Raw genomic sequence first — 23705 nt, forward strand, 5'->3', positions numbered from 1 at the left:
AAGCTATTAAAAATCGAGCATAAGGGCCAGGAGAAAGAGGTTGACACTCAGTCTGAGCCCCAGGCCTGCTTCCTGCCCCAATGCTTCACGGGGAGCCCTTGATGGACAACCCCTCCCTTAGGGACTTCCAAGGGGGCGAAGGCACTTATGTTGCTGATGCACTGGAGAGGACCCTGCTGCTTCCCACCGACATGGCCGAGCTGGGGAACTTGAGGAGGCAGGAGGTCTTTCTCAGCATCAAGAGATACTTAGGCATGGTAAAGTTTCTAACAATCGTGACTCCGTTGGTCTTTGTTCTTTAGTTTCCAGCTTAATGTGTGTTTGTTCCAATTGGCAGGCTGTCCAGGTCACCTATAGGCTAGAAAAGGACGTTAAGGAGCAGAGCAGGTCTCTGGAGCTCGAGCGTGACAAGCGCTTGGATGCTACGCGGATCCTCAAAAACTCTGAGGTTGATCTCTTGAAGGCCAGGGAGGAGTTGAAGGAGATGACCAGGGCCAGGGACAGCACTGAAGCAGGCCTGGCTGGCGCTCAAAAGCAGGTCGAGGACCAGACGAGGCACTTACTCGAAGCCGAGGACCAATTAAAGATTGCCAATGAGCAGATCAATGATTTAAAGAAGAAACTGTCTGAGGCAGAGGGGGTTAAGAGCGTCGCGGAATGGGCCCAAGATGAAGCCTTGAGGGCTAAGATAGAGATGAAATTCGCCAGGATGGAGGCCAAGAGCTCTAAGGAGAAAGCCGAGGAGGAGGCCTATGACCTGGGAATGGCCAAGACCCAGGCCACTCTCAAGGCTCAAGTCCCTGGAGTATGCAGGCTCTACTACTCCCAAGTTTGGAATAAAGTCCTCAAACAAGCTGGGGTTGAGGCTTCATCCGATCTATGGAAGGTGGGGAATGTATACTACCCTTCGGCCATCCGGGAAACTGCCTCTGCCAACTCCGAGGCTGAGAGTGCTCTTGAGGAGGCTGAGGCTGCTCGGCCTGAGGCTGCTCTAGCCATAACTACTCCCAAAGAGCCAACCGAGGGGGGTGAGCTTCCTGAGGCAGCTGAAACACTTGGAGATCCGAATCCTGAAGCGCCCCAGGAGGTTACAGAGTCTGCAACCAATGCTCAGGCCTCTCATGCCAAGGAGCCAGCTCTTGGTTCAGCCCCTTCAGGTCGTTCCCCCGGGTGATGTCTCCAAGGCTCCCAAGGTTGCTCCTGCTCAGGTCCCCAAGGAAGGGGTCAAGATAAAGTTGAAGAAATAGGCGACCCGACTTTCTTTTGTATTAGTTAGTTAGTTATTTTTTTTTAAATTTTTTTTAACATTGGAATCGTTGTACTTAAACTTTTAGATAAAATGTATGAAATTCCTTCTTCCTCTTCTCTTTTTTTACATTATGTGTTTATTGTTATTATTGCTATTGTTTATTGCTGTGAACCTTGTGTCTCATGAATTGGTTATCCTAATGGGTAGGAGTGGCTATGTACATATCATATTTGAAATTAAACCTTTAAATTCTAACTCGCCAGCATTAAGGGGACGCTTAGTTTGCGTCTACCCATATTTTTAGGGGGTTGAGTATATGATCCGAGGTACCGAGTGTGTACTTAGGCCATATTCACAACTTTTACTAATCTTGAAGTAACTAGTTTCCCCATAGGTTTGAATTCAAGGACCATGCAAGACCTTGGTTCTGTCTAGTACTTAGGTTTTTCTCGAAGTAACTAGTTTCCCCATAGGTTTGAGTCCGAGGACCATGCAAGACCTTGGTTCTGTCTAGTACTTAGATTTTTCTCGAAGCAATTAGTTTCCCCAAAGTTTTGAGTTTGAGGACCATGCAAGACTTTGGTTCTATCTAGTACTTAGGTTTTTCTCGAAGTAACTAGTTTCCTCATAGGTTTGAGTCCGAGGACCATGCAAGACCTTGGTTCTGTCTAGTACTTAGGTTTTTCTCAAAGTAACTAGTTTCCCCATAGGTTTGAGTCCGAGGACCATGCAAGACCTTGGTTCTGTCTAGTACTTAGGTTTTTCTCGAAGTAACTAGTTTCCCTATAGGTTTGAGTCCGAGGACCATGCAAGACTTTGGTTCTGTCTAGTACTTAGGTTTTTCTTGAAGTAACTAGTTTTCCCATAGGTTTGAGTTTGAGGACCATGCAAGACCTTGGTTCTGTCTAGTACTTAGATGGTTGTCGAAATACCAAACATATAACCATAATAGACTTAAAACTCGAATTAAAGAAATGCTTTTATTAATAATAATACATTCTCAAGTTATTTACATTCCACGGACGAGGTACAGCTTTTTCATCTAAGTCCTTTAAGTAGTATGCACCTATTCCTGCTACTGAAGTAATTCGGTATGGTCCTTCCCAATTGGGTCCCAGCTTTCCCCAGGATAGGTTCTTGGCAGTACCCACAACTTTCCTCAACACTAAGTCTCCTGGGACTAGTGGTCTCAACTTCACATTGGCATCACTGCCTTTTCTCTACGTTCATCGATCAAATCCAGGCTCTTCCCCAATAGTTCATCATTACTGCTTGGAGTGAAGGAGCTCGTCCTCAGCGTTGGGAAGTTTGCCTTTAGAGGGATAATAGCCTTGGCCCCATAGGTCATGGCAAAAGGTGTCTCCCCTGTTGACCGCCAGGGTGTAGTTCGATAAGTCCATAGGACATGTGGCAGCTCCTCTACCCATCTTTCCTTGGTGTCATCCAGTTTCTTCTTAAGCCCATTAACTATGACCTTGTTGACAGTCTTGACTTGTCCATTTCCTTGGGGATAAGTTGGAACTGAGTACCTGTTAGTGATCCCCAGTTCGCAACAGTATCTTCTGAAGGCTTTACTGTCAAATTGGAGTCCATTATCTAAAATAAGGGTATGTGGGACCCCGAATTGTGTAACAATGTTTCTCCAGATGAATTTCTTAGCATCCACATCTCTGATGTTTGCCAGTGGCTCAGCTTCGACCTATTTGGTGAAGTAATCTGTGCCGACCAACAGATATCTCTTATTTCCTGCTGCCTTGGGGAAAGGGCCTACAATATCCAAGCCCTACTAGGCGAATGGCCATGGACTAGACAGAGGGTTGAGGACCCATCCTGACTGATGAATATTCAGGGCAAACCTTTGGCACTGGTCAAATTTCTTGGTGTACTCTACGGCTTCCTTCTACATCCCCGGCCACCAATATCCCTGGGTAATGGCTTGGTGCGACAGAGATCTTCCTCCTGTGTCTAGGATATCATCTTTGAGGAACCTCACTACAGGGTCCATCCAGCTAGGACCTACTCTAACCTCCTAGATATGGACCATGCCTTTTGTAACCTCATTTGCTCTATCCAGATGCTTGACAAGAATAATTCGAGGCAAGCCCCCTACTGAGGAGGTAGCGAGCGTGGCCAATGAATCTGCATAGGGTTTTCCACTTCTGGAGACGTGTGACAGGTTGAAAAGATCGAAGTCTGACTGCAAGCGTTTGATCTGGCTTAAGTACTCTTGCATCCTTGCATCTCTAACTTCTAACTCTCCCTTTACCTGGCCCATTACTAGTCTTGAGTCCGAGAACATCTCTACTACTTTCCCTCCCATTTTCTGCACCATGGCCATTCCTTGTAACAAGGCCTCATATTCGGCTTCGTTATTCGTGGCCGAGAACCCAAGTTTCAGGGATTTCTCTATGATAGTCTTCTCAGGAGATGTTAGGACTAGCCCCACTCCAGACCCCCTTTGATTCGCTGCGCCATCAACGTACACCTTCCAACATGGGGGCCCTGGCGTAAAGATTACTCCCACCGATTTTCCATTCATGTTGCGCTCCTCTGCTACTATTTCTACTGATGGTTTAGCAAATTCGGCCACCAAGTCAGCTAGGACCTGGCCTTTTATGGAGGTCCGAGGCATGTACTTGATGTCAAAAGCTCCCAGGATTGTGCTCCATATGGCAATCCTTCTCGTGTAATCAGCGGTCCGAAGTATGGACTTCAAGGGTAGTTGGGTTAAAACAACCACCGTGTAGGCTTGGAAATAGTGGGGAAGCTTCCGCATAGCATGGACCATAACCAGTATGGCTTTCTCCAGGGTTAGTATCTGACTTCAGCTTCATGCAGTGACTTGCTCACGCAATAGACTGGTTTTTGGAAGCTATTATCATCCCGTACTAGCACCAAGCTCACAGCATGAGGGGCCACAGCAATATAGGCGTATAGGACCTCATCGGCCTCAGGACTGGATATGATAAGTGGCCCTGATATGTATTCCTTGAGTTGCTGGAAGGCCACAATACAGTTCTCGAACCACTCGAATCCTTTCCATTTATTGATTAAGAGATAGAATGATCTGCATTTATCCGCCCGACTGGCAAATGAATCGATTTAGGGCTGCGATCATTCCGGTAAGCTTTTGGACCTCTACATTTTGCGGTGGTTTTAAATCATTAATAGCCTTGATCTAGTCGGGGTTAACCTCAATTCCCCTATGAGTAACCATGTAGCCTAAAAACTTGCCTGATCCCATGCCAAATGAGCATTTGAAAGTATTTAGGCGTAGTTTGTGCTTCCTTAAGACATCAAAGGTGCCGCCGAGGTCTCCTAAATGCTCGGATACCGCTTTACTCTTCACCACCATGTCACCGACATAAATTTCAATGCTCTTGCCCAACTATGGCTTGAACATTCTCGTCATCATCCTTTGATAAGTGGAACCTGCATTTTTCAGACTAAAAAGCATTACCTTATAGTGGTAGTTCCCAGTAGGTGTCACAAAGGCTGTCTTCTCTTGATCCCCCAGGGCTAGTGATATTTGATGATAACTTTGAAAGGCATCTAAAAAGCTCATCCGAGGATGGCCCGCTATTGCATTCACCAGCTGGTCTATCCGAGGCATAGGGAACGGGTCTTTTGGGCATGCTTTATTTAGGTCCGTGAAGTCCACACAAACCCACCATTTTCCGCTTTTCTTCTTGACCACCACGGTATTGGCCAATCATTCGGGGTAGAAAACCTCTTTAATAGCCTCTGCATGCTTAAGCTTCGCCACTTCGTCCCTAATCACATCAGTGTGCTCTCTTGATGGGCGATGGGGTGGCTACTTCTTGGGAGTGATGGACGGGTTGACATTGAGATGGTGACAGATGAAGGCTGGATCAATCCCTAGAGCATCGCAGGCATCCCATGCGAATACGTCAATGTTTCTTTTAAGAAACTCAATCAACTCCCCCTTCTCCTGAAGAGGCAACTAGGCCCCCACCCGAAAGAACTTCTTCGGGTTATCGCCAATGACCACCTCCTCTAGATCTTCGCATTTTGCCTCCTCGACAGCTGTATCAGGAGGCGACAACGGGGCTTTTGATTGCTATAAGCTCTTTTCAGCAGAGGCCGAGGACTCCGCATCGAGCCGATGTGAGATGCCAGCCACCACACACTGCCTTGCCATGGATTGGCACCCACGGATTTCAAGGACCTGGTCTCCTAATGGGAATTTCACCTTCTGATGCAAGGAGGAGGCAACAACCTCTAAGGTATGGAGTTAGGGCCTACCGACGATGGCTGTGTATGGAGAGTAGGTGTCCACCACGATAAAGTTCACCTCCACTATCTCTGGGCCAGTCTGGATGGGTAGCCTAATCATGCCTTTTGGAATAACAAGCTTCCCGTCGAAGCTCATCAAAGGAGAGCTATAGGGCATCAAATCCTCCAGTTTTAACCTCAACCCCTTGTAGAGATCGGGGTACATGACCTCGGCAGCACTGCCACCATCCACCATTACTCTTTTCACGTCGTAGTCCCCGATTCTAAGAGTGATCAACAGTGCATCATCATGGGGCTGGGTGGTTCCGATCTTGTCTTCTTCTGAAAAACTCAAGATTGGGCGAAAATTCATTTTGGCCTTTTTCGGCTCTGGCTGGGACTTCTCGGCATGTAGCTAGGCCACAGATAACACTCGTGAAGGGCACGTGCCTGTTCTTCCTAGCGCGGCCAAGATTACATTAATCGTTCCTACGGGTGACCTTAGGGTAGTATCCCTCTGGGGTTCTTGATAGGTCTGGCCTTGATGACCACTGGGGTGATGTAGAAGGTATTTCAGCTTTCCTTCTCGGACTAGCTGGTCCAGATAGTTCCAGAGGTTCCTGCAGTTCTCCGTAGTATGTCCGTGGTCTTGGTGGTATTGGCAATAAAAGTTCTGATTACACATCGTGGACTCTCCCGCCATCTTATTTGGCCACTTAAAGTATGGCTCGTTCTTGATTTTCTCCAACACCCGATGTACCGGTTCTCGGAATACAGCATTGACAATCTGCGTGTTGGTTGCTCTGGATTGCCCTACGAAATCTCTCCTCTGGCGGCTGCTATTATATCGGTCCGACCTGAAATCACTCATCTCCTGAAGGATAACCTTCACTTTTTCCTTTCCCTGCAACTAGTCTTCCTCTACTCGTTTATACTTATCGATTCGATCCATCAATTGGCGCACACTGGTGGCAGGCTTGCCAGTCAGAGACTTCCTCAAGCCGTACTCGGCTGGGAGATTGTTTTTGAAGGTGTCGATGGCAACATCGTCAAAATTGCCGTCTATTTCATTATACATTTCCCAATATCTGTTTGAGTAGGCTTTTAGAGTTTCTCCATCATGCATGGATAACGACAACAAAGCATTCAAAGGCCGAGGAGCTCTGCTGTTTGTAACGAAGCGTGAGCCAAAAGCTTGGGTTAGCTGCCTATACGAATCTATGGAATTAGCCTTTAAGCCATTAAATCACCTCATCGCCACTGGTCCCAAGCTAGATGAGAAAACCTTGCACATCAGCGCCTCGTTTTTAGAATGGATAGCCATCCTTTGGTTGAACTAGCTCACATGCTCCACAGGGTCTGTTTTACCGTTGTAAATGGCGAAAGTTAGCTGCTGGAATCGTCAAGGAAGTGTAGCCCCTTCTATGTGGTGCATGAAAGACAACTTGGAGTTGATCCAATGCCCTGCTAATGGCATCGTTTCCCAAGCCCCTAGGAGATGGGCTTTTATGCTTATGCCTCCAGTAGAGCTCTTCTTCTTGAGAAAAGGTCTCACTTGAGGGAGTCCTTGATCTTTGTCTATAGTCATCGTCACTTTCATTATCAAAGAGTATGTCAGGCCTAGAATGAGATCGCCTTCGTTGTGCATGGTGCAGCTTTCTCTTCAAATCGTCTATCTTTCACTGCATGGCCTGCTTATCGTTCTGTTTCTAGGATACATGACTCCTAACTTCTTCTGGTTGCATGGCCCAGCTGTTATTTTGTCTCTAAAGCATATGACTGCCCACACGAGAATAGCTTTTGCTGGTTTGAGTGGTGTTTACACTTCCCTCTTGAAACCTTTCATTCTCTTCATTTTGATCACGTTCAGGGTTAGGAAAGTTACCCTGTTGTTGGGATCTAGCCGGTTCGGGTTGATGGGAGCCTGCTTGATGAGGGTCTAATCCTACCATGCTTAATTGTTGCACTCACTAACACACAAGCTCTTCCCATAGACAGCGCCAATTGTAGGGGCTAGGTTCGAGCGCTTCTTCTATTGGATGAGTGGACTCAAGCCCAACTAACCTAATATAATAAATTTATAGAGAGTAGGTTCAAGAACTAGGTTTTAGTGAAGATTACAACAACCAGACATGGTTATGAACGGATTGAACAACAAGGACATGGACCAAAATATAAAATTCTGTCCTAGGGTCTTTCATCCGAGGAACTTAGTGTTTTTATTCTTTCTTCGGTGTTAGGCTATAAAGGTTTTCCGGAATCATGCAAACTGCTCCAGTCTTCTCTTTCTTTTCTTCTATCCTGAGGATCCCATCCCCCATTCTTGGAAGATCTCCCACATTATATATCCCCTTACAATCGATCTTGGCCCTCCATCTGTTGATCATGCAGGTCATTACTCGAGTGCTCGTCCAATCAGCCACCTTCCCAAACCCTCTGTGAGTTGCGACGACCAAAACCACACTGTTTAGGGGTCATTCCTTCATTAATGCGGCCAGAATGTTAGTTAGGTGCATTTAATGAGGAGGTGACAGTTTCTCCTTGAATCGCTCCTACACCATGTCCCCATGGGTGTCCTACTGTACTTGTCCTTTTTCTGGGGGCGCTCTGGGAGGCTGCCTTTGACGGCGTGCCGTTCTTTCCTTTTGGGATCTGGGAGGCCGAGAACAATATCGTCCTCGGCAACGTTTCTAGGCTATGTGGGCTTTATTTGTTCGTCCTTGGCCATTCCTTCCTCCTCGGCATAGGCTTTGGGCTTAGTATAAAATGGGTCGGGGTTGTCAAATTCTTTGGCCCCACAATATATTTTTAAATATAGGTGTCGTTTGGATTGGCGTTTTGCTGCATCTGCATCTACTACGTCTGCGTTTTGCCTCTCTTTTTTTTTTTTTTTTGGTTAGCCGTGTTTTTTGATTTTCTGTTAGTGTACAGTGCACACCAGTGTACTATTCAGCAACTATTTATTAAAAATGGGTCACACGGTACTATTTACACATTTAAAAATTATTTTGCTACAGTATTTTCAGTTTTCAGTTTTCAGCAAAAATAAGTTGTATCCAAACGAACCTATAAGGCAATAACCAAACACAGGTATAATGTATTCTATATCTAAAATATGTATTCAAAACAACTTACCAAACACTACCAAATATAAAAATAAGTGTTTTTTTATTTATATTCAAATTTAGGATTTGAATATAAAATAAAGAATATGAAAACTGAATACACCACATTTGAAGCCAAACAGTACCTAATTTTTTGTAAATTCATTTCACTTAGTTTTGGGAAATAATATTTGTATCTTGTAATTGTACTACTATTCATTGGAGTTAATACATTTTTCTTTTCTTCCTAGAGAAAAGAACACATGCACACGTCACTTTGTTGAAGATGAGTTACGTGACAGAAGGAGCCTTCTGGGTCCATCCCCTTTAAAAATTTTGGATGCCCAGTCCAATGCAAAAGAGCTGCCCATTGGGCTAAGAAATGGGCTTGTAGATTAGATAAATCCCCTTTTTATGATATTGAGTTGAGCAAAATCAATGAAATTAAGGTGAAGTAAAAAAGATGCTTATTCACACGATTAAAAGTGGTTAGGTTTCTTAAAACCCAATAAAAAAATTTATCTATATATTAAAAGAGTTACGATAGTTCTCAATATAGCGAAAACTTTGAGTATTATAAGAATTAAAAGATTTCTTCGAAATTTCAAAGATTAAAAACGCTCGAAATTGTTACTTAATTGTATTTGATTCCTAATGAATAGTTATTATATTGTTTGATTGTGTTTTCCTTAGAAGTGCTTCTTCGAACTCCATAGATACCTTTTCTCCTTATTTTCAATAATTCTTTAAGATTTTCTTATTTAAAATAGGTTTCAATGATTGTTTTAATTTCAATGACCCTTTTAAATAATGTAGTTTAGTTCTACCAAGTCTACCAATTTTTTTATTTTTTTTACTTTCAAATTTGTTTTGTATGACATCATGATATTCATATAGGTAAATTTAGACTTTATGTTCATAAAAATGGTATAAAGAAAATGTTCATAGAAGATGGTATAAATGTTTTTTATATATATAAAATATTAATTTTGAATGGACAGTTTTTTTAATTATAAAATTATTTAAATTATATATATAGGGAAAATTATTGAATTCTCCGAGAGTACCATAAATACGTACTCCCCCATCTTACATGAATTGTAGGTCCTATCATAAATTTAATTAGTGGGACCTATAGTTGTATGAGAGGAGGGAGTACATATTTATGGTACTCCGGAAGTACCCAATAATTACCCTATATATATATATATATAAGGGAATTTTAGAAAATTTGACTAAAATATGATTGCATTCTACTATTTTATAATGTTGTCAACTTATCACCAAACAGATGAATAGTTATCATTATTTTACTCTAATATATTGTATTCCTTTGAAATACTCATATAAATAGTTACAGCTTCCACTTTCCATCCTTCTCAGTGACGCATAAAATTTTATATAAATATTTATGCGAAGTGAAATTCAATTTCAATAGAATAATCTCTAAAAAAAGGATTCTCAATCATTTTCTTTCAAACTATGATATTTTACCTAGAGAATGAGATTTCAAAAAGGATTCTCATTGCTACCATGTTCTAGAGAAAAGCAATTCAAAAACAAAAATTTCTAAAATCGACCAAGTCTAGCTCAACTGGAAGTCTCTGATGATTGTACAAGAAATCTGTGGTTCAATCTTCACCTACACCAAAAATTGATTGGTGTCTTGATTTGATGATAAAGAGCATCAGGAGCGGACGCCATAAGTTGAAACTCATTCAAAAAAAAAAAAAAAAAAAAAAAAAAAAAAAAACATGGCCATTGTGCAAGAATCATCCGTGGACCATCAAAGTGAAAGTAAAATATTAGTATTTTTGAATTGCCAACTATGAATCACTCAGCACAACAATTACCAATTACTTTTTCTCCCTAAAATTTTCTGGTCCTTTTTAATTGATTTCATTTATTATTGCATAATTTTCACTTCCAAATTATGCTCAAACTTACGAAGTGTAGAATGAAAATCTTGGCACCTTCATTTTTTTATTATTAAATTCAATATTCAAGAAGTAATTATCAAATTTATCAAAAAACAAAAATCAAGAAGTTACGAAAACAGCCAACACTTCATGTTTGCAACTCATCCATTTTCAAATAGAAAGGAATGTACAAGTAGCCATGCTAAATTTCAATATTTACTCAAAGATAAACATCAAAAGGAAATGGATTTAAAACATCATTCCTTTTTAAATTTGAAAGTTTCTATTGGTTCCATACCCCAAGTGTGTTGCATTTCTCTCTCACATATGAATTTGTCTCATATACTCTTCTTCTTCTTCATTTTTTTTATTTATTTTTTATTTTTTTATTTTTTAAGTGTCTCGTATATTAGACTCACAGATAAAGTACACTCTTATATAAAGGAAGACAAATACACACTCTGCCCTAAATAATTTTACCTCTTTCTTTCTTTTTATCTTTCATGATTTAATGGAGAGGAACCGAATTGGAAGTTGACATAATCATCAAGGGGTGCCAAACACATAAAAATGCAACCCTAAATCGAATAAATGCTCTCCACACCAGCCTTAAAGCTCTGTCTAAGCATCATTACACCTAAATGATCAAAAGAGGAATAGGCAGCGACATCCACCAATGGTGGTGACTGGTGACTCTTCAGTTGAGGAATATAGGCAACAAGATCCACTATTGGTAGAGAGGACTTTCACTTTGTCCAACCCTTTCTTGGTTTAATGGCTATATATGCTTGTTATGAACAAGGATGTGTGGGTGGATTTGGTGTTAAAGCAAGTGAGGGGCTGAATATGCCATTCTCCTCCTAGAATAGAGAGGCAAATTCAGAGTTGGAATTATCTGTGCTTAGCTCATTGATCTTTTCTTCAGTACATAAATAGCCAATTCTTAGACGAGATATTCTCATCACAATCTAATCCTAATCTAATCTTAAACCATAGGACCCAACTCCTGTCTAGATTTGAATACAAATTGAAAATAACAAACTGAATATATTTGAAAAGAAAAAATAAAATGCAATCCTGATCCGCAAATACTACTTGTTATTTCATTTTATCCAATCCACAACTATTCTGCTACCGTAACTATCCATCATGTGTACATCCTTCAAATCCTATCATATCTTTTCTTTTTTTAAATTTTGATAATTACTACAGTACTATTAGGATTAGGAGTTTATACCTTTAATTTTTTGTTTCTAAAAAAAATATTAGGAGTATCACCTCTCTCTATCATTAATGTCAAAATAGTGAAAATCTAAATCACTCCTTTAATAGTAATACTAATTGTTAGCATCAACTCACACCAGAGTGATATTCTAAATCCAATTTTAAGGTCCCCGCCTTTCCCCATCTTGCATGCCAGTAAATATTCCAAACACAATGAGTTGACAATCACCCCCCAAGCAATCAAGAATTCCAGTAGACGGAAGAACTCAAGGAATGAATCCAAGTAGACAAAAGAACTCAAGGAATTTGGTAAAAAAAAACTCATGATATGCCCACATCAAAACTTGACTATGAATACAGAACACAAGGAAGATTCAGAATTAGCCATGCCTACATGAATTGAATTGGCAATGGTGGCGTAATTTGAATAGAATTGTCCTGAGATAAAGCCTTTCATTTCCCAACCCCCAACTCACCCCCAATTCACATCACACCCAGAAAAGAGAAACAAATACCCAACATTAATGATAAAACCAACAAAATCCAATATCCCCTCCATGAAGTTTTTACCATTTTATAGGGTGAGAAACTAGATAATCATGCTTCCCAGATCAAGGATTCAATAGCAAACACTAATTAAAGAACATTAAAATTTGCAACATGAATGATTAGTGTGCAAAAGCAAAACCAATCCAACTAAAACCTAACAAAATAACTTGAGGAATTTGAGAAAAAACCTCTCAATATTCCCCATCAATACTTGAGAGAAATTCAAATATCCATCATAAACCCTACAAACTCCAGCAGTTTTCCATGAATTGTTAACAATTTAGGGTGAGAACTAGATAATAATGTTCCCCTTCACAAATCAGATCAGGGATTCAATAGCCAACACATGATTTAAGAACATCAAAATAAACAGAACATGAATAGTGTGCAAAAAACCAAAATCTATGTACAATAACCAAAAAAATCATCCAAAAGAAAATACAGACTTAAATCCGGCAATTTATCAAATCCTCATACTGCCATTTACATTCACAGCCAGCATATCTACCTAAACGAAACTGAACCCAAAAAACATTAAAATCAAGAATCAAAATCAAACCCCAAGAAACCACCCTAAGAATTTAGAAATCACCACCAGCATCATCAAACCCAGCATCATATCCAGAATCATAAGCGCCCATCTCAGACACGTCAGAGATCATATCTCCGACCAGCAACCCACCAAGCAATCCAGCTCCTAGTCCCAACGCCATCTTCCCACCACTGCCGCCGCTCTTCTTAGGCGGCTTGGCGCCATACCCGCAGTTCCCGGCTTGCGGATGTGGGGCCGGTTGGTGAGGAAACTGCGGGTAACCACCGTTATAAGCCGGTTAAGGCGGGTACCCGCCGTACATAGACGGCGGCTGGTGCGCGTACGGATAAGCAGCCGCCAGCATTCCCGGCGGAGGGTACGCGGGAGCAGGGCCACCGCTAGGCCCCGCCGCCCCGTATCCTACCGGATACGCTGTAACAGGCGTGTCCGTGTCCCTGTTCTTTGCCTTCTGTTGCGTCGCGGTGAACTTCTCGCCAAACTTGTACGTGAAATCCAACACCCCTTTGGCTTTTCCAGATGGGGTTCTGACGCTGTAGCTCGCGCGCCTCTCGTCCTTCGATTCTTCGCCGTAGCTCTCGAGGAGCTCTTTGATGGGCACGCGGACTTCGCCGACTTCTTTGTCGCCAGCGAGTTTTTTCTCACTAGTCACCCATCAAAATACAAACTTTAACATTTTAACGTTCACCATAATTTACTTAAAAGTTACATTTCAAAATTTGGATGGGTGAACATAAATATTCTCAAACATCCATATGAACTTTGATTTCCAGATCCAATGAGTAGTGACTAGTGAGTACAAAAACTGAATCACAAGATTTTAATTATAAAAATTAAAGTAGTCTGATCAATGGAATATGTCTCTGTGGGGAATAGAAGAAAAATGAAGCTTTTCTCCAATGCTCTAGTAAATCAATGTTGACCAATTCCAAATTCTGACAGCATTATGGAAATGTCACCTTCTATTTTAACCCAAAAGGGCATCTTTTGCCGAGTCCTGAATAACTTCTTCTAGAGAAGATCGTTGCCAGAAAGCCTTGGTGTGAAGTTCTTCCTTGTCAATTTATTTCCTTAAGTAACAATATTTTCTACCTACGGCACTTTGAATCCTAGCAATAGCAGAGATATCAAAATAAGAAATTAGAAGAAACTAAAAGAACTTGATTTTATTGCTTGACTGCTAGCCATTATTATTTTATTAGTTACCAACAAGCATTCAATTTTTTTTTTTTTAAATTATTATTAAAATGAATTTGTGCACCAGACCCTACAAAATTCCAAATTTATGTGATTTTTATAGATGTCAAACAAAATCTGGATTATATACTTCAAGATTGCATCAAAGATGAAAGGAAATCCATGTTATGTAAGTTCAAAACATTTCAACCAAGGCTTTAATGAAGTCTTAACTCTAAAGATCCATCTTAATGTACCATCCACAATTTTGTCCAGGACTAAAGCTACTCAATGTATGAAACATAAAATTGGTAATAATCCATTTACTCTTCCTAGTATGTTGAATCAACAACCTATGCTTTTGATCCATCAACCTTATCATTTTGTTTACACATATGCATCCATAGTTTTCTGGAATATACAAAAAGCCAAAGCTACAAAAAAATATAAATTTACTTTACAACCTGTCATATATTATGTCACCTATTTAATCTGGATAAATATTTTTCTAAAAAGTTGTTGTGAATAAGAAATTGCAAACATATATAGGCTTTATGAATATTTTTATTTTCATAGGTAAAAAAATTATAGAGAAAATGCGTCAAATTGATTCTCATAGGCAATCTGTTTCAATAGCAAAGCCACTATAGGGAGGAAAGGGTGAAGTTACTACCTTTGAATATTCTGATATGAACGAAATACAAATGCACCAAAAGATACTGGTAGAACATCCCAAGTAGCAGTTGGCCAGTTGCCTAAAGCTGAAGATATCCTCAAAATGCACTGGTAGAAGGTGAAACTTGCGACATTCGTAGCATATTGCATGCAAATTGAATATTTCATGTATTAAACAAAATCTGCCAATGGAGAGATAACAAAAAGGATTCTTAATCTGATTTTTAGGAAGGCTATAACAATATAAGAATTGATAGATGTAAAGTAGTACCCTTTTTTTTTTTTTTGAAGAAAACTCTGCTATTATCTGTTTTAGAATTCTGACCTTGTCTCATATCTGCATACAGAATCAAATCATTGGGAGACTTAACCAAGTTTGAACAAAAGAAAACAGGAGAAACGTGGGCATTTGCTTAACAGAAAAGGATTGAATCTTAAATGAGTTGTGTGAACCTTTCAAAATCCTGGACTATATGATCCTTCAAAAATCAATTCAAATCTCAAGAATTAGAGTAGTCCCAACTTATTTCCACCTGGCATCATGTTAAAGAGTAAGGGAAAGGACATACTACAAAGTTTCCAATTTCATGTTTTATGCTACTTTACAAAAAGAAACTCTTGATTAATTTTGGTATCTCCAATTCCAATTATTTTAAATTTTATACTTCAATTCATCCATTTTTTATAATTAAATACATAATGCATAATCCATCTGAAATTGAGTGCATTTCTAAACTCTATTATATTTCAAGTTGTGCTTTTAATCAATGAAGCTAAAGAATGACCATTTAAGAAAGCTTAGAGATTTCTGCATTAAAAATCTCCTACAAATCTAACAAAACTTGGTAGAAGCCCTAACAAATAGAAATAATTTACGCAACAAAATACCTTATTGCTTTTTGAAATAATCTAAGAACATGATGTTACTCCAATATTAGCAAGTGTGACTTTTGAATTTGTTCATGCACCTAATCAATAAACAAACCAAGTATATCACTTTACCAACTTGATTTCGAGATACTTTATGTGCCATGATGATTAGAATTATAATGAGGGTAGTTAACAGAATGAGAGGAGGTTGGTTTCCAGTTAGGGAAGAAAATAGGGTTGAGAATTTGAAGTTCTACAACAATCAGTATAGGCAGATGGAGTTTGTCAATAGGTGGGATTGTTTAAGAGTAGCACAGCAGGACAAAGTTAAAGAAGACAAACCCTTCTTTTGGTGGAGTTTACATTGAATTTGTAGTATGAGTGTATGACTGACTAGATACTACGACCTTGAATGCAGATAACAATAATATGAAAACATTAATGTTTAAATGTGCACATATCATTAAAATTTATCTTCAGACATTAAAAAACAACAGAAATCAATTTGCCATTTGAAACTGACGAGAATACAAAGGCAAGTTCCTTCAAACGTAATTGGCTTGTTGACATCCTTCTAAAACAGCTCATAGGCATGCCTTGCATGTTGTTCCCAGCACTCCATTCCTTCCAGCTGATGCAAACTTAAGGCAGCCACACAAAATTCTTCAAAATTCAATTTTCTGTATTGAATAGAACTAATTCAAATACACAAGTCAACAATCAGCTTCTACTCTTATCCTTATATGTTTTGGGAAAAATTTTCAGTGACAACAAACAGAAATGTGATTTTTGACAGCATTACCACGGTTTGCATAATCTAGGGCCGGTGAATCCTTCATCAAATTGGGGGAATTCCTTATCAAACCCTGTGAAGACAAGAAATTCAAAAGGCTTTATGAATATTGTTATTTTCTTAGGTAGAAGAGAGTTAAAGAGAAAAATGCATCAAATTGATTCTCATAGGCAACCCATTCCACAGTTTTCACACAAAACAAATATAAGTAGGAAAGATTGAAGTGATTACCTTTGTAATATTCTGATTTATAAAAAACCTGATGCTCCATTAGGTAGTGGTAGAACATCCCAAGTAGCAGTTGCCTAAAATTGAAGCTATCCTCAAAAAGATTTGTATTTTGATTAACTAAATCTGCCAAAGGAAAGAAATCAAGATAAGGATTAATAATCCTGACTTTTATGAAAGCTATTACAAGATAAGGACTTTAACTGAATTTAAACAAAAGAAAAGAGGAGAAAGTTGAGTATTTGATTAATACAAAAGGATTGAATTTTGAAGGAGATGTATGAGTATGAACCTTTAGAAATGATGGAGTGTATGATTCTTCAAAAATCAATTCCAATCTCAAGGATAATTGAGCATTGTTGGAGCAGTTCTTACCTTTTCCACCTAGCATCAAGCTGACAAGGTGAAGAAAATACTAGAAACTTTTTAATGCTATGTTTTATACCGGTTTACAAAAAAATACTCTTGATTATTTGTTTGACTCACTTGGGTTTTGATCTCTCCAATTTCAAAGAATAAATCATTCAAAATTTAGTATATCATGTCACACTTTTTTATGTGGTAATTAAATGCATAAAGTGGAATCTATCTGAAATCTAGTGCATTTCTACACTCTAACTTTCAAGATGTGCTTTTAATCCTATCACACTACACAAGTTACACAACAATAATTCAAGAAAGCATAGAAATGTCTGTGTTAAAATATCTTAAAATTTGAGCAAAAAATGGCATGGTAGAAGCTTATACATAAAAATGAATTTCAGCGACTAAATACTGGTACTGGATTAGTTATCTAAGTTGATCTTCGACAACAATATCAGCACTTTTCAGTCTGTCTATGCATCTAAATCAATAAGCCAAGTATATCACCTTAACAACTTATTTATAAGATACAATAGAAATTATTTGAATGAAGATACAAAAGATAGGTTTATGTACAACACTTTCAGGACAAATTTTATGAGAGAAGAAAATAAAGGAAAAAGAAGGTACCAACCCACCTAGTTGTTGACTATTTGCACAATTGTAGAGCCCAAAAGTTTTTAAACAAGCAAAAGTACAACATTGGGACTTTTTCAATGATTCGATTGCTTTTGCACATGAGAGCAATGGTACCAATAGCATGCCTCCTTTCCTGTTGGGTTTAATTCCTTATATATAAATGCAAATGTACTTTAGTAGAAAGACCCAAAGAAAAGAAAGAATTGGGACTACTCATACCAGAAAATTTGAAGAATTGGGTTCATCCACGTGAGCAATTTTAGGCAATCCTCCCATGATTCCTTTGCTCCCTTTCAGTTGTTTGTATAGTACTTTGAAAATCAAAGACGAATAAAGGAAATCCATGTTATGTAAGTGCTAAACCACTTTCTATACAAAGCTCTTATGATGTCTCAACTTTTGATATCCATCTTAATGGAGTATTTATGCAGGACAACAACTACTCAGTCTATGAAACATAAGATTGGTATTAATCCATTTATTCTTCCTAGTTTGTTAAATCAACGAATTATGCTTTTAATCGATCAACCTGATGGCTTTGTTTACAAACTAATATGCACCCATATTTTTATAGAATATACATTTTATTTTTATTTGTGGTTACTTATCATTTTTTTTATTTATAGAATATACAAAAAACCAAACGTATAGAAAATATAAATCAACTTCACAACCTGTTAATATTATAAAGTCACCTGTTTAACCTAGATAAAATTTTGTTTTCTCAATAGTTGTTGTAACTAAGAAATTCAAACATAAGCTTTATGAATATTGTTATTTGCGTAGGTAGAAGAGAGTTATAGAAGTAATCCATCATATTGACTCTCATAGGCAGCATATTTTACAGTTTTCACTAGCAAAAAAAAATATAGGAAGTAAAAAGTGAAGTGATTACCCCTACAGTATTCTGATATGAACAAAAAAAACTGATGCTCCAAAGGGTAGGCGTAGAACATTGCAAGTAGCAACTAGCAATTGCCTAAAACTGAATCCTCAAAAAGGTATTGGCAGAAGATGAAACTAACATCCGTAGCATCTTGCGTGCAAATTGAGTATTGTTATTTTGATAAACTAAATTTGCCAATGGAAAGAAAACAAGATAAAGATTCTTAATCCCACTTTTATGAAAGCTATTACAAGATAAGGATTGAGATAATTAAGATTCAATGATTTGCTTCTAGATGCAAAAGTAGTACTAGCCTTTTTCGAAGAAACACCAACTCTAGTTGATTTAGAATTCTGACCTTGTCTCATATTTGGATACAGAATCAAATTTTTGAGAACCTTAACTGAATTTAAACAAAAGAAAACAAGAGAAAGTTGGGTATTTGATTAACACAAAAGGATTGAATCTTAAAGGAGATGTATGAACCTTTAGAAATAGTGGAGTGTATGATCCTTCAAAAATTAATTCAAATCTCATGGATAATTGAGCAGTATTGGAGTAGTCTATGCCTATTTCCACCTGGCATGAAGCTGTCAAGTAAGGAGAATAAAATACTAGAAAGTATCCAACACTATGTTTTATGCTGGTTTACAGAAAAACACTGATTTTTTTGCTTGAATTCACTTGCGGTCTGTTTGGATACCATTGATTTGGATTTGGATTTGAGAGGGCTCAAATCAAAATTCTTTGTTTGGATAACTTAAAATGAGAAGAATTTGGATTTGGTCCAAATCCATCATGGATTTCAGGGGTCCAAATCTGTTGATTTCAAATCCTCTCACAAACCATGGAATTTTAAATCCCTCACTACACACTCTTCACTATTCTCATGTTTCTCCACCTCTCTCTTCCTCGGTGCCACAAGCTCTTCTTCTTTCTCTATTTCTCACGGCAACACAGGTTCATCACTCTAACTTTTCTCTTCTTCGTTGACCTCTCTATTTCTGTTGTATTCTAAAAAATTAGAAAGAATAAAAGTTTATGGAACATTACGTTATATGGTTGATCAATTACACAATTAGTGTACCATTTTGTAAATGGATAGTAAATGTATTGGTGGACAACAATTCTCTCAAGTGTGGTGCTCCAAAGGTTTTTCCAAACTGGCTTCTTTGCCTTTTTTTTTTTTTAGGGTGGTATTTAATTACTATATATTTTTAGACACTGTTTATTTGGTTTTGTAAAGGTGGGTCTTATAGCTTGTTTTACTTGAGGTAGTTGGAATATTATGCAGAAACAGTTTCACGATTGTAAGAAAAGCATCCCATTATCCCAATAGATCTGAATGGTATGCGTTCTAATGGAAAATCAATGTAACAATAAAGTCTTGAGGTGCTTTCATTGTAGAATGTCCCACTATAGTCTTCACACCTGCTATTAAGCTATTTATGAGCATGGCTTACGTATAGGATTGCAGTCAAACATGAATCATATATGCTTATGTGCTTGAATTTGTTGGGATTAAGTTTATAGTTCAGAATCCTTAATACAAAATTTTCAAATTCACAGTACTAGAACCTTTTTTTTTTTTGATAGGTAAACAGAAAATTAATATTAATGATAAAAACTAAGAGAAAAGAACAAGATGTTCATGATGATGAAAAAAAAAAAAGGGCACACAGCACAACAAAAAGAGGGAAATCAGGAAACTAAGCTAAGAGAAGACATAAACTCAGAGAGAGAAGAACAATTAGTGCTAGAACCTTACAAGAGTTATCTAACTGTTTCATCTTGACATGATTTCTTGGTGTTAAAATTAGATACATTTGACCAATACCTCTGTCATATTCCTGTTTCCTTTGTTTTCTTTATAATTTTTTGAGTTATGGGTTTTTTTATTACTAGTAAATTCAGTGAAAAGGTAGAAAATGCAAAATGGAGGCTCAAGTGTTCTGTTCCTCCCCCATAACCTTGGTGTACTATCTTTTTTCTTCAAAAATTACCAACGCACTAAGTCAATGAAACTATGAGCCCATGGGGACATTTATACTGATGCATTCACTACACTGATTTGCTTAGACTATGTAAAATAATCTGCTATTTTTTTTTTTTTTACTTATTTAGAAAAATGCAAAAGCAGGTGCTTATAAAAACAAAGTTATTGACAATTGGGAGGACATTGAGATCTTGTGTGGGAGGGATAGAGCTATTGGCATTGGTGTAGAACATATGAACGAAGCAGTTAAAGTTATGGCTAAGGAATGAGAAAATGAGGTAACAATCACGTCAGCATTCTGTATCAATAAGTTCTGCTTCTAAGCCTCACCAAAGAAAAGAATAGGAAAGATCAACTCGTTGAAGTTGTTGCAAATACTGATTCAAAGAGTACTTCATAACAAAGAAAAATTAAGAGCAACCATAACCTTCTGGTGAAGAGATACATGTCGTGGTTTCAAAAGTGTTTGGACTCACGGCTTGAAATATTCAAAATAGTTGAGAAGTTAATGTATGGAGATGTAGAGGACTTTAAGTTTTTTAAAAGTCTTTCAAATGATGATGATAAAAAGGATTGGATACAATTTTTAATTAGTCTCCATTAATTTGTTCTTTTGGAAGTTGTGTAAAAGACATATTTTGGGTTTTTAATATGTCTCTCTTGATATATAACTTTTTAGTTGTTAACATAGTTGTCAGTATCGTACGATATGCGATACGTATTGTACGATACGTATCGAATTGTGTACAAAAAATTTCGTATCGTAAGCGTATCGTACAATACGTATCGTATCGTATACAAAAAGTTTCGTATCGTAAGTACGTATCGTAAGTGCTCTTGAATCGTCCGATACATAAGTGTGTATCATATGAATCGTATCGTATCGGTGAATTGTACATATCGAACGATACACAGACATATGGGTTTGAAATGGGTTTTTTTGTTAAAATTTGTGGTTTTATTTTATTTAAACAAGTTGTTAGGCTTTTTTAACACAAAAATATTGGGAAACTTAATTGAATCTAATTCCCATGATTTTGTTTTCCCTCCCTTCTCTTTCTCCTACAAAATTTAGACTATACTCGTAACACTCACTTTCATATATGCAAATATATTTTCTATGCTATTAATAATATAATGAAAATATAATTATTTTTTATTTTGTTATTATTATTATGAGTCTAAAAAGCTAGAATGCCAAGAAAAAATTATTAGAATAGAAAAACAAAACAAAAATAGTAAATGTTGATAATAATGAAAAAAATGTCTATGAAAAAATAATTTTGCAAGATGCTGAACATGATGATAACATTGACTTAGATGGAATTGATTAGATAAGATGATGAAAAGATATTATATTTTGTTTCATATATCATGTATTTTCACTTCTGAGTTTAATCAATTTGAATATGCATGTTATAAACATAAGTTAATTTGATTTAGTTAGTTAGCTTTGTTAAATTTTATTGCATAAGTAATGATTAAATTGGTATTTAATTGAATATATTTCAAATTTATAATGAGTATATCTTTTATATATATATATATATATATATATATCTATAATTATTTTATAATTTTCTTAAATGTTTGTGTATCTTACGATATACGATTTGATACGATATATGATACATAAAAATTAAAAATTGATTCACGATACGATTCACGATTTGACAATTATAGAATAATTTTTTAGTTTGATATTTTGAATTTTGTGGAAAAAAAAAAAAAAAAAAAAAAAACCCATTCATTTAGGTGTGCTTTCTAGTTGATATAAAACATTTTAGTTGTTAATAGTTGGCAAGATATTTTTTTAGTTGGCTATGACTAAATATTTAGTCATCGACCTGTCAATTGGACTATCAATATTACCTCATGTATTTAAAGTTAAAATGCAGAAGGATTAAGTAAATAATAATTAAAAATATATATTTTATTGATCTTAAATCCAAATCCAAATCTAAATTTAGGTATTCAAACAATGAAATTTCAAATGATGAATTTTAAATCCTTCATTGTTAAAAAAAAAAAACCAAACAAAGAATTTTAAAATCAAAGGATTTCAAATCAAGACATTTTAAATCAATGGATTTCAAATCCAAATGTTGCCATCCAAACACAACCTTGGGTCTCGGTTTCCCCAATTCCAAAGAATAATTTATTCAAAATTCAATATTTTAGTTAAAGTGGAATCTATCAAAAATTGAGTGCATTTCTAAGCTCAAAATTTCAAGCTGTGCTTTTGATCCAATCATGCTACACATCTATCATTCAAGAAAGCATAGAGATTTATGTGTTAAAATATCTTAAAATTTGAGCAAAAAATAGCATGGTAGAAGCTTATACATAAAAATGAATTTCAGCACCTAAATACCTGTTTAGCCATACAAGTTGATCTTCTAGAACAATATCAATCTAATATCAGCAAGTGGGACTTCCCAATATTTTTATGCACTAAATCAATAAAAAAAAAAATCAAGTATATCACCTTAACAACATATATTTTGAGATACAATAGAAATTACTTGGGTCTATATATCTGCCTTAATTTCTTCTTTTCCCCTACTGGTATGGCAAAAGGTCATTATCTCAAATGACAAATTTTGTGAGAGAAGAAAACAAAAGAAAAAGAAGGTACTCACATCCTAGTTGTTGACTTTTTGCACAATTGTAGTGCCCGAAAGTTTTTAAACAAAAAAAGGTACAACATTGGGACTTTTTCTATGATTCGATTGCTTTTGCATATGAGAGCAGTGGAACCTGTGGCATCCACACCCTTCCTGGTGGGTTTAAATAATCCTGATGCTTCATAGTTCACATAGCCAAAAAAAAAAAAAAAAATCGACATATGAAATAAATGCAAATGTTTTTGGACATACCAAGAATTGGGTTCATCAGTGAACAATTTTAGGCAATCGTCCGATGTTTCCTTGGCATCCTTTCAATTGTTTGTACAGTGCTTTGAATAAATCTGCATATTAAATTGCAAATAAATTGGAAGAAGATAAAGAAGTCGGCACAAAAAGAAAAGAAATAGCACAAGTTGTAGTTCTTACCCGAAGAAGTCGAAGGATATTGGTTGCCGAACAAGAATTTAATTCTTAATACCAAGAATCACGATATTGAAAATTTTTGGACATGAGCAATCTCGAGAGAAGCCAGGTTTTGCAAACACTGCTCTGGCAAAAACTCTAAATCCTCAATCCAAGACAAAGATAGAAACTTTAATTTGGAGAGAGAAGGGGAGG

The 23705-nt window shown here is 37.1% G+C and overlaps 3 protein-coding genes and 1 pseudogene across 52 annotated transcripts in view; 1 reads left to right on the plus strand and 3 right to left on the minus strand.

Moving 5' to 3' along the window:
• LOC126716986 (L10-interacting MYB domain-containing protein-like) overlaps positions 1-22649 on the minus strand; it is a 39255-nt gene extending 16606 nt beyond the window's left edge. The window contains exons 1-2 of the mRNA XM_050418124.1: positions 22581-22649; positions 18948-19144 (exon numbers count right to left, since the gene is read on the minus strand). The gene's annotated coding sequence lies outside the window, so the exon portion shown is untranslated. The remainder of the gene's footprint in view (positions 1-18947; positions 19145-22580) is intronic.
• Positions 1-23705, minus strand: part of LOC126716982 (putative disease resistance protein RGA1) — a 103923-nt gene that overhangs the window by 36947 nt on the left and 43271 nt on the right. The gene's annotated exons all lie outside the window — the stretch shown is intronic.
• Positions 102-1174, plus strand: LOC126719222 (uncharacterized). The gene is made up of 2 exons (XM_050421803.1): positions 102-224; positions 338-1174. Exons 1-2 carry the CDS (start codon positions 102-104, stop codon positions 1172-1174), a joined length of 960 nt encoding a protein of 319 aa, XP_050277760.1.
• Positions 12575-13486, minus strand: LOC126719224 (protein SRC2 homolog; annotated as a pseudogene).

Source organism: Quercus robur, chromosome 3 (genome assembly GCF_932294415.1).
Source record: "Quercus robur chromosome 3, dhQueRobu3.1, whole genome shotgun sequence".
Taxonomy (NCBI): domain Eukaryota; kingdom Viridiplantae; phylum Streptophyta; class Magnoliopsida; order Fagales; family Fagaceae; genus Quercus; species Quercus robur.

Bases quoted from the DNA above. Each gene is read 5' to 3' on its own strand.
- LOC126719222 (XM_050421803.1), top strand. From the start codon at position 102: ATGGACAACCCCTCCCTTAGGGACTTCCAAGGGGGCGAAGGCACTTAT. The intron at 225-337 runs GTCTTTCTCAGC...TCCAATTGGCAG, and splicing joins GGAACTTGAGGAGGCAGGAG to GCTGTCCAGGTCACCTATAG.